An 18,312-nucleotide genomic window follows, 5' to 3' on the forward strand; every position below is an offset into this window, starting at 1 on the left:
TTTCGTTCCTGAAGGGCGAGATCCTGTGGGAGCACATACAGACTCATAACTTCTACAAAGGGGGTCGCTAATGACACCCTGGAGGACTGTTGGTTGAACGGAGACATACTCAGTGAAAGAAACAGGGTTTTCCCTACAGGTACCTGGAGCAAGTGAAGAACTTGTTTGTCCACTCATTTTGTAAAGATCTACGCAACACACACTAAAGGTGATGCTCTTTTAAGAGTGGGAAGATAGCAATGAAAAATTCAGGTGAAAACCCGAGCCCTTCTGAAGAATAACAGCTCTAATACAGCTAGATACTGGACTATGTTTTGTATAAGAGCAAACTCATTTAACTCTCTTTGTTTTTAATGATTTTCTTTTTAAGTCATCTCTAACCCAATGTGGGGCTAGAACTCACAACCTCAAGATTAAGAGTCCCACGCTCTACCAACTGAACTAAGTGGAACTCATTTAATTCTCACAACAACTGTGATGTGTAATAAAGAATTTACCTTGTCCAAAGAGAAGTTAGGCTTTTGCCATGTGCTCCAGGGAGGTAATCTCTCTCTAAGTTCTAGAATGTCCTATCTGATAGGAGTGTCTTTGTTCATCTGGAGACCTTAGGCTTCTCCAGAAAGTCTAACAATGTGATTTATGATAGGGGCTTTCAGTCACATGGTGTCAGCTTGCCTTCTGGAGGGACTAGAAACTGAAGTCAACTATGCAGATAACCAACCATGTTTATGTGACAAAGTTGCAAGAAAGACCATGAAACTCAAGGTTCGTATGAGTTTCCCTAGTTAGCAATACTCTATGCATATTGTCCTACATTGTTGCTGGGAAAGTAATGCTTTCTACAAATCCATTGGTAGAAGACAACTGGAAGTTCGAGATTTGGAAATTTCCTGGACTCTGTCCTGTGCATCTCTTCTCTTGGAAGATTTTAATCTGTATCTTTTCTATATAATAAATGATAACGTTCAGTGTCATGGTATTCAGTGATTTCTATGGCTTCTTCTTGTGAATTCTTAGAACAGAGGGTGGTCTTGGAGACTATGCTCTCACATTGTATATGAGCTAATTGGTATTAGGATCATCATTTTATAAATGGTGGGGGGGGTTGGAAGCACAGAAAGGTTTAGCAAGTTGCCCACTGTCATACAGATAGTAAGTAGTGGCAGTGGCAGTAGTTCCAACCACAACTGCCCTCAGTCAAATACCAGATCAGACAATCTGGAATATATAGGGGTGGCATTTAGGTATCACTACATTTTAAAATTATCCAGATGACTACAAAATGCATCAAATTTGAGAACACCTGAGCTAGAATCTGTGCCATAAATGACTAAGTACATGGTTATTATTAGTTAACCTGAAGGAAATCCTTTGGCTCTTGAAGCAGTGGGCTTCAACTTAAATAGAGGTATTTTATGAAGCAGCCTGATGCAAAATAATACTGTTTAACAGTAGATTGTCTTTGGCCTTTGAAAAACATCAGATCATTGAGAAAAAAGATGTCTAGAAACCTCTGGTTCTAGGAAAAGAACCTATGTTCGTAATTAGCTTCATATGATTGGCCAGGTTTTAGTATCTCTTTGTATATTTTGTTGTACTTTTAAAAGAAATAGTTCATTAACACTAAGAACAAGATCTATCTCATTATCAACTATCCTAGTATCTAAAACTATCAAAAAGAAAAGCAAATTGTATTTCATGAAAATTTAACTTGAAGTGCATCATGGAAATCAATAGAAGATATCAGAGGTATGCCACTGAGATTTCAAGAGTCAGATTTAATCTGTCACTATTTGGGAGAAGAGAGAGCACATGAAAAAACTTGTATAAAATTGTGAGATCTTGTCCCACCTTTCTTCCCATGCTTGCACAGGATACCCAACTAGATTGCCAAGTCTACCTTAGGAGAGGGTGTGAGTTGATTAGAAAAAAAGGAATTTGGGATTTGTAATTTATTCTAGGTTTTATTTTTTAATGCATCTACTAATACTACTGTTTTTTTTCTGTCTCATTTAATTCAGCCCAAGTATCTTTTAATAACTGACACTGACCGTACGTGATTTGCAGAAGCTTACATTTACCTATTCACAACCACATACAGAATTAATCACAGGCACTTTGAAGAATCTAAAAGGAGTCTTTTATTATGGCATTGGAAGTGAGTTCAAGGATAAGCTAATTGGAGCTAACCTGTAAATTAGAAAAGATTCTGGTGTAGCCAAAAGCGGTTTAGCCTGAAATTCAGCAGATCTGAATTCTCGCCCCGGTTTACTCTTTAACCAGTTATGTGACTTTGATCAAATTATTTAACGTATCCTTAACTAATTTCTTTATCCGGATGATTAAGGAGTTGCACAAAAGCGCTTCTAACCCCCAGCTGTATAGTCCTATGAGAACTCCTTGTGAATGTATCGTAAACGAACATTTCCTCGATCCCTGTGCCGAAGGCCTGGGTCCCCTGACCTGACGAGAATATTTACCACGTTTGCTTGGCTATATCAAACTGATAGGCTCTTGTCAACTCATCCAGGTGAGTTTGCAGCATGGGCTGCATCTCTTCCCGGGGGGATGGAGTAAGAGTTGCAGTGGACTGCTGTCCAAAGGAAATAGCAGGAGAAGAGGCCACGCCTCGGACAGGAGGTGTTGGGACACGATCATCGTCTTCTTCCAGTTCATCTTCCATACCCTGGTGTAAGTATGTTTGTACTGGTAATGGCGGGCACCAGCTATCACTGTCATACCTGAAGTTTAATGAGGAAAAAAAAAAAGCATATTGACACATAAACACGTAAACATGCACACAATGATACACGCAATTCATAACAACCACAATGGGAATGACAGCACCCTCTATGTTCTCTTAGTTGATTTCATCCTGATTTCAATTTGTTGGTGCTGCCACAGTAAATCACCTGGTTGTTATCTTAATTTCTAATCATAATGACACCTGCTATCTCAATATCTCAATTTATTCTTGGAAGATCTTATTAGCTAATTGTTACCCCACAGTTACAAAAGGCAATAACTTCCCAACAAAGTTACTCACGTGGAAAACCCAAATTGCTAATTAAAGACAATTAATGAATTAATTTAGTGCTTGTAGATTTAACTACTTTCTTCTGCTGTTTATCCTTGTATACCAAATGGAACACGCCAAGATTGATTGTCAAACAAGTGTATGAGAATTTAACTTACTCTTATTCTAGATCTATGCCAACCTTTCAGTCCATATGACATGTTAATCATTAAGATTTTATGTTACAAAATGTATTCAATGGCCCTTAGATGCTTTTAATTCTCTGATTTTCTCAGTGGAAACTCACGGCTCCTTGTATCTTGACATCTAAAATCTATAAAACAGAGGTTCAAAAGCTAGCCTAATAAAATATATATTAAAAAGGAAAATAACAATTTATAAAAACAGTGTGCTTTTAAGGACTTTGGTCAGAGAATATAGAGAATTAATCCAAACAGTTTTCATTGTGACATAATATCTCTCAGTGGCATTTCTATTTACACCTTCTCCGTATACTATTATTTTCATTAATCAAAAAGATCCTTTTAAAGGGAGACTTAAGGATAGGATAAACAATATTATTGAATGTAATTGTCCTATAAATTTCACTTCTTAAATATCTACCGAATCTCCTACTTCCCCTTTACTTCCATAATCACAGATCAGAATCATTCTGATGTGAACTAGTCCATTAGCTCTCCTAGTCTATTGTGACACCATTTTCATCTTTTTTATCCTATAGTCCATACAGACAAAGGGATTATATTTCTAAAATCTTAATTTCCATCACACCTGTACTTTGAATTACTCAGTGGTTATCACTAATATAAGAAAAAGTTCAAATTCATTAGCAGGGCCTAAAAGACCCTTCCCCATCTGATCAGCCCATCTTTCTAGCTTAATTTCATACTATTTCTCCAACATCAGCGTACTGTCTATTTTTTTCTAAACTCTGGGTCTATATATAACTATTCTCAGATCATCTGCCTGTGAGCTCCTGCTCTTCCTCTGGTTCAGTTCAAATGCCATCAGTTTTGTGAAGTCTTCTCTGCCTCCACCATATGGAACTGATTATAACTCTAAAATATGTACATTGTGGTACTCTCCATATTATATTTTTAAAAGAGATTTTATATATTTATTTGACACAGAGAGAGAACTCAAAAGCAGGGGAAGTGGCAGGCAGAGGGAGAAGGAGAAGCAGGCTCCCCACCAAACAGGGAGCTCAATACATGACTTGATCCTAGGATCCCGGGATCATGACTTGAGCTGAAAGCAGATACTTAACTGACTGAGCCACCCAGGCGCCCCTACTGGGATTATTTGTTTCTGTTTTTTCCTACTGTTTTATGAGATCTTTAAATTCAAGAACTCTGTAATTCTCAACTTTGCATTTCCAGCACCAAATACAATTTCTAGTATATAGAAGATTTCATTAAAGGAATGAAAAATCAAATGACTATTATAAACACACACACACACACACACACGCACACGCACACACGCACACACGTATCCTCTCCCTTACAAATGCTAATTTGTAAATGTTCAGATGATTCTTGAATATTTTTACTCAAGTGTCTTTACTTGTCTAAAACTAAATTTATTTAAAAACCTATACACGGGTGTTTGTAGCAGCTTTATTCATAATTGCCAAAACTTGGAAGCAACTCAGATGTCCTTCAGTGGGTGAATGGATAAATGAACTGTGACAAAATTCACCGAAAGGCCAAATTCTAAGCTTCTCCAGATAACGGAATATTATTTAGCGCTAAAAATAAATGAACCATGAAGCCATGAAAAGAACTGGTGGAAACTTAAATGCACATTACTAAGTGAAAGAAGTCAATCTGAAAAGTCTACATACTGTATAATTCCAAGTATATGACATTCTGGAAAAGGCAAGACTATGGAGACAATAAAAAGATTAGTGATTGCCAGAAGTCAAGGGAAGGGAAGGGTGATTAGGCAGAGCATGGAGGATTTTTATGACCAACTGCTCTATATGATATTATAATGGTAGATATGTGTCATTATACATTGGTCCAAGCACATAGAATGTACACCAAGAATAAATCTTAATGTAAACTATGGACTTTGGATGATGCTCCTGTATCAATGCAGGTTCATCAGTTTAACAGTGTATCACTTTATTGGGAAAGTAGATAGTGGCAGAGGCTCTGCATGTGTGAGGACAGGGAGTATCTGGGAAATCTCCGTACTTTTTCTGTTTTGTAGTTAACCTAAAACTGATCTAAAAAATAAAGTCTATTTAAAAAAAAAATCCTTGCATTAATCGCCCATTTCTTTGGGAAACGGGCGATTAATGTATCGGAAAACTGCATCTATTTACAGAGCAGGCATCCAGTAGGGCAGACTGGTACGAAGCAAGTAATCAACAATACCAGGTACTACAGGAATAGGGAGACGGTGGGCTGAAACTAGTTCGGCGGTAGGGCAAGGCTATGCTGACTATAGGAAAAGGGGTTATTCTAAAAGGTGGCCCAGAGAAAGAGAAAAGATCACAGTATTTGAAGAACTCAAATAATTTAATAACTGGTAAGAGGCAACAAATAGAGTTGGGCATAGTTGAGGCAGGGGAGGTGACGATGTGCCAGATCACCTGGGGCCTCATCAGCCCTGAGAAGGACTGTAAGTGATGGATAGTCACTGAGGGGTTTTTTACACGGAATAAACCTCATCATCAGTAGCAGTGCTATTTTCCTCTCTTGTTGAGGCTACCTGAATAATCTACCTGGTAAGCTGTGAATTGAAGCGCGTGTTTCAGCAGCCTCATACACTCTGATAGGGATAGCTCTGTCAAAACGTCCTCTATATTGTAGTGTAAGCAGGCCCACTTTAATATGTTACAGATGACAATTTTTATATACTGGAAAATACCATTGGTTAAACTCGTATTCCCATCAAATATCTAAGTACCAATCTGCCCTGAAAAAATACATTGCTCCAAAATGATGCCATTTTGATCTGTTTCATATGTTGGAGATCACAGTTAGATTTCGTTTGGGGGGGACAAAAAAGATTCTTTTGTGTACAAAGTTTGTCACCCATGGTCCTGTCTGGATTCGGTGCTTCCGGTTTTTCCCGTCCACTAATCAATCTTGGACACCACTTACAAACTGGTCTATGGAAACATCAGAATTGTTTTAATCAAACATTCACTTCTGTTCATTCTATTCTATGCACTAAATATGTCTAAGTGTCCACCTACCTTTTTTGATTGTTTTTCTCTGAACAAGAATTTTCTACTTAAAATAAATTGTTTTCTTCATCATTGTAATAATCTTTTTCTTCTCCTTCTTCTCCTTCTCCTTCCCCTTCCCTCCCTGTCCCTGTCCCTGTCCCTCTCCTTCTCCTTCTTCTTCTTCTTTTTTCTTTTTTTTGATACTTTTCCATCATGGTCTATTGCTTGAAATTATTCAACTTATTTTGAATGAACTGTACTTCTCCAGTTTCATCTACCTTAATCTTACAAATCCTTCAAGCTACATGCTATATTCCATATCTTTTATAAAGATTTTCTAGATGAGGCCAACTAGCACTGATATATTACTCTTCTGACTTGCACTGACATTTTTGCACATTCACTTGAAAACTGATTTTCCGCTATGTTATGCCATTTCCAATGTTGGTTTCTTTAACTATTGTCTAATTTTTTTGAGAATTTAACCTTTCACATGTTAATAGTATCTTTTCCTCAAGTGGATTTATGCTACATTAAAATTATGACATTCAATTACTCTTGTCTAGCCACACCTGACATGATACTTTAAAAATAGTAGATGATAAGCCTATTTATTGATTTGAAATGAAAACACACAAACTGATTCATCAATAAGAATGTTTATGATTTGATGACATGGCTAGAGGTAGAGAGTATAATGCAATGTGAAATAAGTCAGTCAGAGAAAGATACATACCATATGATTTCAATCATACAAAACAAAGGAGCAAAGGGAGAAAAGAGAGAGAGAGACAAACCAAGAAAGATTCTTAGAGAGAACAAGCTGATGGTTACCAGAGGCGAGGTGGGTGGGGGGATGGGTGAAATAGGTGATGGGGATTAAGGTGTGCACTTGCTGAGATAAGCACTGGGTGTTGTATGGGAGTCCTAAGCAGACTGTGTTGAGTGGAGGAGCCCAACATGGGGCTTGATCTCAAGACACTGAGAACCATGACATTGAAATCATGACCTGAGCTGAAACCAAGAGTCAGATGCTTAACAGACTTAGCCACCCAGGCACCCTCAACTTTTTCTTATGGTAACATAAAGAAGACTGAAAATGCTCCTGATGCCAAACCAAAGGTCTTTTGGCCAACCATTCCTAGAAAAGCTTTTTTTGTTTTGTTTTGTTCTGTTTTTCATTTTTATATTGTCAATGAAGTATGAGGCATCATATTATCTGTCTTGCCTGGTAAATAATGAGAAAGATGACAACAAATCAATGTTGCATGTGAACTAGCTAAAGGCCACATACAAATACCGAATTACTAATAAAAATACAATACAGTTCAACACCCATAAAAGCTTGCCAATCTTTAAGTATAGCAAAAAAGCAAAGTGTCAGATTTCTATTGAATCCCTACTGAATTCTTACTAGCATCATATGATCATAATAAAAATACATTATATTTATAGCTAAGGATGAATACATTTTGATTCCTTTTTATCTGCTTTATGCCAGATAAAGCATATTCTTTTTTATCCTTTTTATCCTTTATGCCAAGAGAGGCATATGGATGAGAGAGAACATTTACTATTGTTGTTATAATATTGAATTAACAATTAAATACTTTTCTATCTGGACAATGACTTGGTAACTTTTGGTATTTGGTTCTGTGGGGGGAAATGACCCCAGAAAGGCTTAGAAAGAAATTTAATAATATTGAAAGTTTAGAAACAGTATTAAACATTGCAATAAAAGGTAAGAGACCATCTTTTCAAGCTTGAGATTATTCTGGGCTAGGTATATTTCCAAAATTTATCCCTTTCCTCCATCCTACTGCCATTGCCTTAGCTTATGGCCTTATCATTTTTCAAGCTATTGGCTATTCTGCTGTAGTATCCCAAATGTTATCCATCATCTATATCCAAAGGTCAAAATCCCTATATGACAGACAAGGCTTCACAGTTGGCCACAAGACACCTTTTCAGATTATCTCTTACTCTATGAATATTTCAAACCTCATACAGCAGGTACCGATTGCTGAAGGATACACATGAGCAATTAGAATGCAATGCAATGAGTACTGCAGTAGAGTAGTGAGCTTAAGGAATAACAAAATTAAGGAAAGGCTAGTCACCTTAACTAGAGTAAGATGGAGTTTTCAAGGAAGAGTAGGGAGTATAAAGGAAAATGAATGGGGCTATTCTTTTTTTCCTATCTTTCATTATATATATATATATTTAAGATTTTATTTATTTATTTGATAGCGATCACAAGTAGGCAGAGAAGCAGGCAGAGGGTGGGCGGGGGAAGCAGGCTCCCTGCCGAGCAGAGAGCCTGATGTGGGGCTTTATCCCAGGACCCTGGGATCATGACCTGAGCCGAAGGCAGAGGCTTTAACCCGCTGAGCCACCCAGGCGCCCCATATATATATATATATATATATATATATATATATATATATATATATATACATTTAAAAGATTTTATTTATTCATTTGAGAGAGAGAGAGAGAGAGAGAGAGAGCATGAGAAGGGGGAGGGTCAGAGGGAGAAACAGACTCCCCGCTGAGCAGGGAGCCTGATGTGCGACTCGATCCCAGGACTCCAGGATTATGACCTGAGCTGAAGGCAGTTTCCCAACCAACCAAGCCAGCCAGGAGCCCCTATATATTTATATACATTTTTTCTTTCAGCTATTGAAATTTCTCTCCATCTGCACAGCAAATGGTGATATTAGCAACATTTTGTTGTAGTCCTTGGTTCATAATTTATTCTGGCACCTAGGCTGCTTTAGGTTAGGGACCATTGCTTGTCCTTCGTTTTTTCTGCCTCAAGCTCAGAGCTGGCACTCATCAGCTGGTTAGAACTCTGGGTGCTATTATTTGTGAACAAATGATTTAAGATTCACTTCAAAACTGAGCTTCTTTTTTTCCTTTTTTTAAAAATTTTTATTTATTTTTTAACATTACTTTTCAGTGTCCCAGAATTCATTATTTATGCACCACACCAAAACTGAGCTTCTATAGGACTGTCCCAGCCTTACACCTGGCATAAATGGTTATCCTTTCCACAATACAAATTATTATTTTGTATATTTGCTCATCTAGGGCTTATCATATAAAATAGTGTGTGTGCACACACGGTCTTATGTGTTTTCTGGTCTCTACCTACCACTCCTGTGAACTAGATCTTCCTGAATAATTATGTATCTGTTTCTTTCATCTCTGTTGCTTTTTTTCCTGGCACTGGGCATAGCATTTACTATGTACTTGAAAAAAATGTATGTTGGATAAGTTCTCTATTATGATATGCTAAAAACAGCAGAAAGAAAAACTATATATCACCATAGGAAGTACAGTTGCAGAATCCTTGAATGCTACAATAAAAATAATCATAACTAAAAGGTGATTTCTGAAGTTTTTTTTGTTTGTATTTCAAGAGAACCTTAAACCTACACAAGTTTCAAAACAAAGCATATAAACAATTCTATAGAAGAACTCATCTGTAAAATATTCAATGTTAGTTTTATGAATAGCACATTATAAAATAATCTAGGAAGTGTTCAAAAATCCTTCCTTTTCTTTTTTTAAACATGTATTAATTATTTATTTGAGAGAGAGAATGGGCACAAGCACACATAGAGCAGACTCTCCTCTGGGCATGGAGCTTGATCTCAGGACCCTGAGATCATGACCTGAGCTGAAATCAAGACTCAGACATTTAAGTGACTGAGCCACCCAGCTGCCCCTTCTTTTCAATATTATGAGGTTTTCACATTAGAAAACAAAGAAGTATAAAGAATATATCAAGAAATGGAGTCCAAAGAAAAAGAAAATTGAATTTTGCTGTCAATTTAGTGATAGGTAAGACTTTACTATTTTGGTTAAAAGTGAAAATTTTTGTTCCAGAAAATACTAGATACTTAAGGCAAATAATTCAAAGGTTATTAAAAACCAAGCTCCACGCTACAAAGATTTTGAATATATATAATGGAAATGTATATTTCTTTACCTGTCTAAAGGACCAAACGAATTTCTAGAAATCTTTTACAAAAGAAAAGATGTTCTAATAGCATACATCCTGGCTAAATATTAAAATAATCCAGAAATAACTTTATATTTTATGGCTTGATAGTTCAAAAAATAATTTATATCAAAAAATAGAAGTCTTCAGCAATGTGTATCATTTCATTCATGAAATGATATTTTCAATTCTACTGCTGGGCAATAAAATAGAGTGAGAAGTTTAGCATTTGTTTGGAATGAATTAATTTTATTTCAGTGGGTAATAGCTATTGCAGTCCATTAAGCATCTGCCTTCAGCTCAGGTCATGATCCCAGGGTCCCGGGATCGAGTCCTGCATTGGGCTCTTGGCTCAGTGGGGAGTCTGCTTCTCCCTCTGCCTGCTGCTCCCCCTGCTTATGCCCTCTCTCTCTCTCTCTCTGACAAATAAAATCTTAGGAAAAAATGCAGATTCTTAAACCCTGTAATCATCTTTTCTTATGGAATTCACACATTTGGTTTTTCTTCAACAGACTCCATGTGGCATGGGCACATTTACATTATTGATGTTTAACATAAGATCATGTGCAAAGTTTAACATTTTTAAAAAGTCAGAGAAAAGAGGGTGTGCTCTTAATTTCCTATTTTGAATGAGAACATTTTAAAAAAGTAAAATAATAATGCTATGTTTATATACGGGAATTACAATCCCACAAAAGAAGGTGAAGACCCTTGGAGAAAAAGAAATATGTAGAGGGTGCCCAGGTGGCTCAGTGGGTTAAGCCTCTGTCTTCGGCTCAGGTCATGATCTCAGGGTCCTGGGATCGAGTCCTGCATCGGGCTCTCTGCTCAGCAGGGAGCCTGCTTCCCCCCTCTCTCTGCTTGCCTCTCTGCTTACTTGTGATCTCTCTTTGTGTGTTAAATAAATAAATAAAATATTTTAAAAAATATGTAGAGAAGAAAATATAGAGGTATGTATGTGAATATATGTGTATGTGTGTATGAATATATATATACACACATATGCATATCTATCATCTGTTTATATAATGTATATATTATAGTATATATGTATATGTATTACATAACCAAAAAAAAAGGTAAATGAGGTCTTTGAAAGGAAGCAAAGTTGTGACATAGAAAGTTCCAATTCTGGGGCACCTGGGTGGTTCAGTGGGTTAAGCCTCTGCCTTTGGCTCAGGTCATGGTCTTGGGGTCCTGGGATGGAGCCCCTGTTGGGCTCTCTGCTCAGTGGGAAGCCTACTTCCCCCTCTCTCTCTGTGCCTGCCTCTCCACCTACTTGTGATCTCTCTCTTTCTGTCAAATAAATAAATACAATCTTAAAAAAAAAAAGAAAGTTCCAATCATGAATATTAATCTAGGGGTGCCTGGGTGGCTGAGTCATTAAACGTCTGCCTTCAGCTCAGGTCATGATCCCTGTATCCTGGGATCAAGCCCCATATTGGTGTCCCTGCTAACCTGGGAGCCTGGTTCTCTCTCTCTAGCTCCCCCATACTTGTGTTCCCTCTCTCACTATTTCTCTGTCATAAAAAAATAAAATCTTAAAAAAAAAAAAAAAAAGAATATTAGCCTGGAGTGACACTTGGGTGGCTCATCAGTTCAGTGTCCTGCTCTTGACTGTGGCTCAGGCTCCTGAGATCGAGCCCTACTTCAGAACCAGTGTTGGGCATGGAGCCTGCTTAAGATTCTCCTCTCTCCCTCTCCCTCTACCCCTCATTTCTCTCTCCCGTTTCAAAAAAAAAAAAAAAAAAAAAAAAAAAAAATTAATCCCAGACATTAAAGATAGCACTTGTTTTAAAAGAAAAGGAGATGGAGCAAAAAAAAACTATGTGCATGTGCTCTTTACACAAAATAAGACAGGAGATAAAGCTATTATTCAAATAAACTGAGGAGTCTTAACATCTAAATACTTCAAAATTTAAATAAACTTGGAAAAAGAAAAGCTGTCTTTATTATGCATTTATCAGTTTCACTCAAAAGTGGTGGGGACCCAGAAATTGTGAGAAAGAGCAATTAGAATTATTAAAATAGAAAAAAAAAAGGACTCAGTATGTTTCTCTTAATTTGCTAGGTTTTTTAAAATTAGAAAATAAAAAGTATCAGTGTCTTTCTGCTTTAAATCAATTTAACACGTTAACAGAGGAACACTAACTCTTGAGACATATTTGGAAATGAATAAGGAAACCGGTCACATTTAAATGCCCTTAAAGGACATTTTCTAACTTCGAGAGGTTTTGTTCCAGAATGTGCATCAGCTTGAACCTCTTTCACCGTTCTGGCCCCGAAACTCCCATCAAAGCTAATGATTAAAGTCCCTACAATTACACCATGGGATGGAGCTCAACAGTGGATTCTCTGCTGTGGCCAGACACCAAGTCATTAGAAAACTGTGAGAGATGATGAGGAAGGTTATTTTAATTCCCTTTTCAGCCCCACTCAGGAGTGGCTCTTGCTGTGGGTACTTGCTTTCAAACCAACAAGCAATATTATAAATGGAGGTTGCATTATCATGATTGCTGACAATCTGAAGCACTTGATGGCCAAGGATTCCGGGTTCTCAATATGTGCTGTGTTGTATTTATCAGCTAAAATACATAGACAGTGCAAACAATAAAAGGGGGTTGGGGGGAGGGGGATGAATGGGCTGGGAAGGGGGCAGGGAAAACAGTAAGAGAACACCAGATAAAGACAAAAAGGTACAAGAAAGAGAAGGGGAGAGCCTGGGGCATTTTGTTGGTATGGAAAATAGTTTTACCCATTTTCTTGCTGTTCCACTGAATAGTGTTCCAGCTCTGTACCAGGAAGGGGCTGGACTGGGGGAGGAGGTAGAGGAACATTGGCCCAGGTCGATCCATTGTTTTTCTGTGGTTTAGAAGAGTTTTTATTTTTCTTCTTTTTTCCACCTTTCCCACCTGAAAGTAATAACACCTTTATTCAGCTATACCATACATCAGTAGAAAAAGAGTACATCAGAAGGGAAGACGTATTTATGTTTTCAAAACACCACAATCAGTATATTACATTTGTTAAAAGCTATAAACAATGAGATGATATAATCAGAAAAACGTTTTTATAAATCGCTCAAAATTATATTATTTTTCCCCCGATGCATTAACTACAGTGCTGAATAAACCAAAAACATGGCTTCTGCAGCAAAAGCACACTTATTGATTTATTCACGTCTGCTGCCTCTACATTTTCATTGTTAGATGAAATAATGGGCCATAACAAATTCTTTCAAATGTCAGATTTTAGTGCGTTTATAATGCTCTTTTGCATAATCTCTCTCAGTGGAAAATGCAGTGTCTAAGGATAGAGGCTAAACTTTTCCATTAGAATTTACTCAATTTAATTAATCCAGGAGAGCACAGTTTTCTCTCAAAAGTGACTGATAAAAATCAATCAACTATAATCTGGATACTTGTAAATCTTTCACAATGATAAATCTTATAGAATTTTAAACTAACGAATGGGGTAATTATTTTTGCCTATAGTGAGAGTAGTTCCCAGATGTTTTAAGCATAACATTTCCTAAAATTCCAAAAAGAGTGGGATAATTAATGGAAATGCAGTGATCAATTTCAGTACTATTGTTAATACAAATGAATTCATGCACAAAACATGAGCAAAAAATAACTTGGCAGCATAAGAGCTAACTCTGGAATTACTGGAGCTTAATGAAATATAAAAATAAAATTCATCATTTGTATAGTGCTTTTCACTCTTCCAAAGTTTAGGTAAATCAAGTTTCTTCCTAAATGGACCACAGTTGATTGCAAGAATGAGCGCTTCTCAAACAGCATAACAAAGGATTTTGTTTCATTGGAACCCAAGAAGCTTACTTCACTCCTAATGCAGCCTATAGTTACATTTCCAAAAAATGCTATGGACCCCTTGGACCTCATCTTTCTGGCCCTGCATGTTGTCAGCACTGACTACTTGCAGCAGGGCTATCAATAGAGATACTACTAGAAGTCTCACCTCCTTTCTTCTACCAATAACTAAACTGCATCAGCCAACTCAGAAAATTAGGTCATTTAGTCATAATTTATTTGAGCGCCAGAAAGTGATGAAACTACTAAACTGGACATAGACACTGTTGCCAACTATGGAATTATGTCTGTCGTCTAGATCGTGTGTACATAAACACACAGATTTAAAAGAGCGCCCCTACAGACAAAATGCTTTCACCCTTCCTTTCACTTCCTATCTTTGGCAGTAGGAGAGGTATTAGGAGAAAGAAGAGCAGGTATCTTCTGCTTCAAGGATAATCTGGGTTCTACAAACCCAGCTTAATCTGGGTTCGAAGACTAGTTTCTCACTTGGTAAATTACTTGACAGATACCCCTTCAATTTCCACAGAAGTAAAATAAACATAAAGTTCCTACATTTTTGCAGTATTCTGAGGATTAAACGAGATAAAGCATGGAGAGGCTCAGCTTGTATAGAAATCTCAATAAATCCCAGTCATTATTACTCTTTCCCAAATTCCCTCTATCTTAGAGCAAGCCTGGTTCTACCCATTTCTACAGCCTTCATCAAGCCTAACTTCTCCAACCCCAATGAGTATCCCAGAAATAGTGTGATTCCTGGAATAAAAATAATAAATCTGCTTGAATAGAAATCTATAATTTTTATGCTTAAGGTAGATAAGCCTTAATCCTTTGTTTCTTGATCATTCATCAAAATCATAAACCAGGATCATATCTTTTGTGCAGTTTCTGAAACTGAACTGTATTTCAATAATTAAAAAAGAAATGGGCTGGGTTGTGTGCCCTCACTGGCTTTCCCCCTCATTGTATATCTTTTATTCCTTATATAATTATAGGTGTACAATGTTTTCTTCACTCTTCACTTTAGAAATGTTGTATGATCACCACCAGAACTGAATGATACAGATAGGGAAGTTCTTAAATCTCCATAAAGCAAATTCTGTAATATTAAACTTAGTTGGACTAAACTAAAAGGGAATAATCACTTCACTCTCACCTCCCAAAGAATGCTTTCTATCACCAGTTTAAGTAATATTGTATTCAAATGTAGATGAAGTACTTAATAGATGAGAAAACAGAGGTTCTTTATAAATGTTATGTGGTCCATATTCACACAGTAAGAAAAATTTTAAATGCAGCAGCTTTACTAGAAATGACTACTTCTGGAGCTCTAAACCCAACTCTGTTGAAGTTCTTGTCCAAGGTCAAAAAAGGCATTATCAACTCTTCAAAATATCAGACTTAAAAATGAATTGGGGAGGGACGCCTGGGTGGCTCAGTTGGTTAAGCAGCTGCCTTCGGCTCAGGTCATGATCCCAGCGTTCTAGGATCGAGTCCCACATCGGGCTCCTTGTTCTGTGGGGAGCCTGCTTCTGCCTCTGCCTGCCACTCTGCCTGTGCTCTCTCTATCTTTCTGACAAATAAATAAATAAAAATTAAAAAAAAAAAAATGAATTGGGGAAACAAAGCTGATTCATAGATGGAATTTTCCTCTAATAAGGTTTTCCTCCAATGCCCACTTTCCCCTCTTTGGGAAATTTCTGCTCTGTCATTGTGGTGTGTCCTGATGGGACTATCAATTGATATGCTTTGTCCTCTCTTAGCATTGACCTAAGAGGTGGGGCTCTGAGCATGGTGGGGGGCATATAACAGAAGTTAACGAAATTAAATGTTTACCTAAGATCTATACCTTGAGCTAAGTGAGCCACAGTTTGTTGTTGTTACTTGCAACCTAAGATCCCCAAGCATTTTAAGGGCAGAAATGCCTGCCTTATGCTTTAGAGGAACATAGTTTGAAGACTGGCAAACATATCTGACCCATTTCTCTTCAACTCAAAATGTAAATATTTAAATTGACACTTACTGATGCTGAACGAACAACTCTCATGCATAGAAAATTATAAAAATAAATCATTTTCAAGTTAGTTAAACACATACTCTATTTTGAAAAATACTGGTGTATAAAAATATTTCATTGTCACTACTGATACTGAGATACATATATGTATATACATAATTATGATTGCCTATGGTTTTTGAGAGATCTGAGGTTTTTTTCTTTTAGTGGTTGCATTTTTAGCACAAATGCTCAGAACTTATGTATGGAATAAATTATAAAATTGTTTCAAGGAGGATGAGGAATTCACTGAAATAATTCAGAAATGTCCAACTTTATTTTGCGATTATTTTAAATTGGTTTCATTACTGTGCACAAATTAAGATCTTATAATATATGATTAGATATCCATTGGGCAGTTGGATCTTAAATTTGAGCCTTAGAAAACACATCCATGATTATTAAAAGAATGAAGCAAATTTTGTGATATTAAACTCAATTGGACTAAACTAAAAGGGAATAATCACTTCACTCTCACCTCCCAAAGAATGCTTTCTATCACCAATTTAAGTAATTTTGTATTCAAATGTAGATGAAGTAGTTAATATAATTCAGAGATATATATAAATGTCACTTGGGAGATTAATAGATTTAAAAAAAAGCAGTAAGCACTATTGTGAATCAAGTTCTGCTTACAATTACTCAGAAGGTAACTTTTAAAACTCAGTGTCAATCAACATATACAGAATATTTAATGAAGGATTCACAAAAGGTCTTATGTAATGCATGGCTTAAAATATATAGATTTTTAAAAATACATATATTGCTTAGAACTTTACATATCTTGAATGGAATAGTCCTAGGATACATTACTTTTTAATTATTCAGTACAACTGTGGGATTCATTATAAATAAATGACATTAAAAACGACATATAAGGTTATTCAAAATATCCCCCTATATTATTAAGCCAGTTTAAATTCATAACAGATGTTTAAAATTTTCTTGATTCTATAATGTATCTAATTCTACCAATAGGTAAGAAGAGCAAATGGCTCATTTTGGAGGGAAGAGAGAGCATTAACATTTCAGACTGAAAGGGTTCTATCTCCTGAGGAAAAGTCATTTAGTAAATGTTACCCTAATGTAAAAGAGTTAACTCTTTATGGCCTAGTAGCCTGTGACATATCATAATACGCTATAATCCTTTACTAAGAACTTGTAGATAAAAAAAAAATTCATCAGAACAAATGGCAAATCACTAATATGAAAAAAATAAGCAAATAAGGTCATGGAATCAATTAGAAATGTGCAGATAAAAATCATCAGTTACATGATGTACATGTTATGGTTGAAAGGGAGAATGTGTCTACTACGACCTCCTTATTTTAGAGGTGAGGATCCTGAAGGATATCGGTTCTATTCATTATGACAGGCATATATTTCTGTCTGGTAAAAGTCTGTCCTGATATGTGCTATACAATACCTATATTATAGATTGTAGGTTTGGCTGATACAGGTCAAATATATATTAACATCTACAGCATAAAAGAATTATCGATATACAGATTGAAATTTTTTTGGAAATTAAGTGTGAGGAATAATGTCTGATATTAACATTCTTGGTTAGCATGGTAGCAGCACCTTACTCTAAATATCATTCAATAGATAATAAATCCTATTCCATAATATTTTGGAAACATTGTCCAAAAATAGGTCACATCACCAGAATCCAGTTGTTATGAAACATGTCCCAAATAATTTGCATTTTAGCTGAATTCATTGTTTGCTGCCCATGTCATGGAGTTGACTTTCCCCTGTGATCTTTTTATTATAAAGTTCTCTTGGCTCTTAGGTAGGGTTCAAGGCAGATCAAACTCATCTGTTCTTTCCTAAATAATAGGAAAATTGTATAATTTTCCAGTAAATATGGTTTTGCACACTTAGTACATAAAGAGTGACAGGGATTTTTATCCCCCCCACCCCTTCCCAAAGTCTGATTTCATTAGGATAAACTGCTGTTGTCATCTGAAAGATAAATGCCTGACAGTGAGCTGTGACTCAGTATTTCTTCACGGTTGTTAGGAACACAGGTCATATGCTGGTGACAAACAAATATTTCTCCTTACTGTGATGAGACCAACCTGAGAGACTGCCACTCCTCTCTGAGCTGTTGTGAGAGCTGGTGGTGCTGAAATCCTGTGACTGGTTGTGTGGCATTCTATTAGACAATCCCTCAGCCAATCGGTAGTC

At 36.5% G+C, this 18,312-nt stretch overlaps 1 protein-coding gene across 1 annotated transcript in view; it reads right to left on the reverse strand.

Annotated features, from left to right (window-relative positions):
- Positions 1 to 18,312, reverse strand: part of LOC111148368 (roundabout guidance receptor 2) — a 583,098-nt gene that overhangs the window by 26,311 nt on the left and 538,475 nt on the right. The window contains exons 22-23 of the mRNA XM_022504872.1: positions 12,986 to 13,142; positions 2,481 to 2,741 (exon numbers count right to left, since the gene is read on the reverse strand). Of these exons, the coding sequence (XP_022360580.1) occupies positions 2,481 to 2,741; positions 12,986 to 13,142 (418 nt within the window). The remainder of the gene's footprint in view (positions 1 to 2,480; positions 2,742 to 12,985; positions 13,143 to 18,312) is intronic.

This window comes from Enhydra lutris, unplaced genomic scaffold (genome assembly GCF_002288905.1).
Source record: "Enhydra lutris kenyoni isolate GAN:26980312 unplaced genomic scaffold, ASM228890v2 scaffoldscaffold2, whole genome shotgun sequence".
In the NCBI taxonomy this organism is placed as follows: Eukaryota; Metazoa; Chordata; class Mammalia; order Carnivora; family Mustelidae; genus Enhydra; species Enhydra lutris.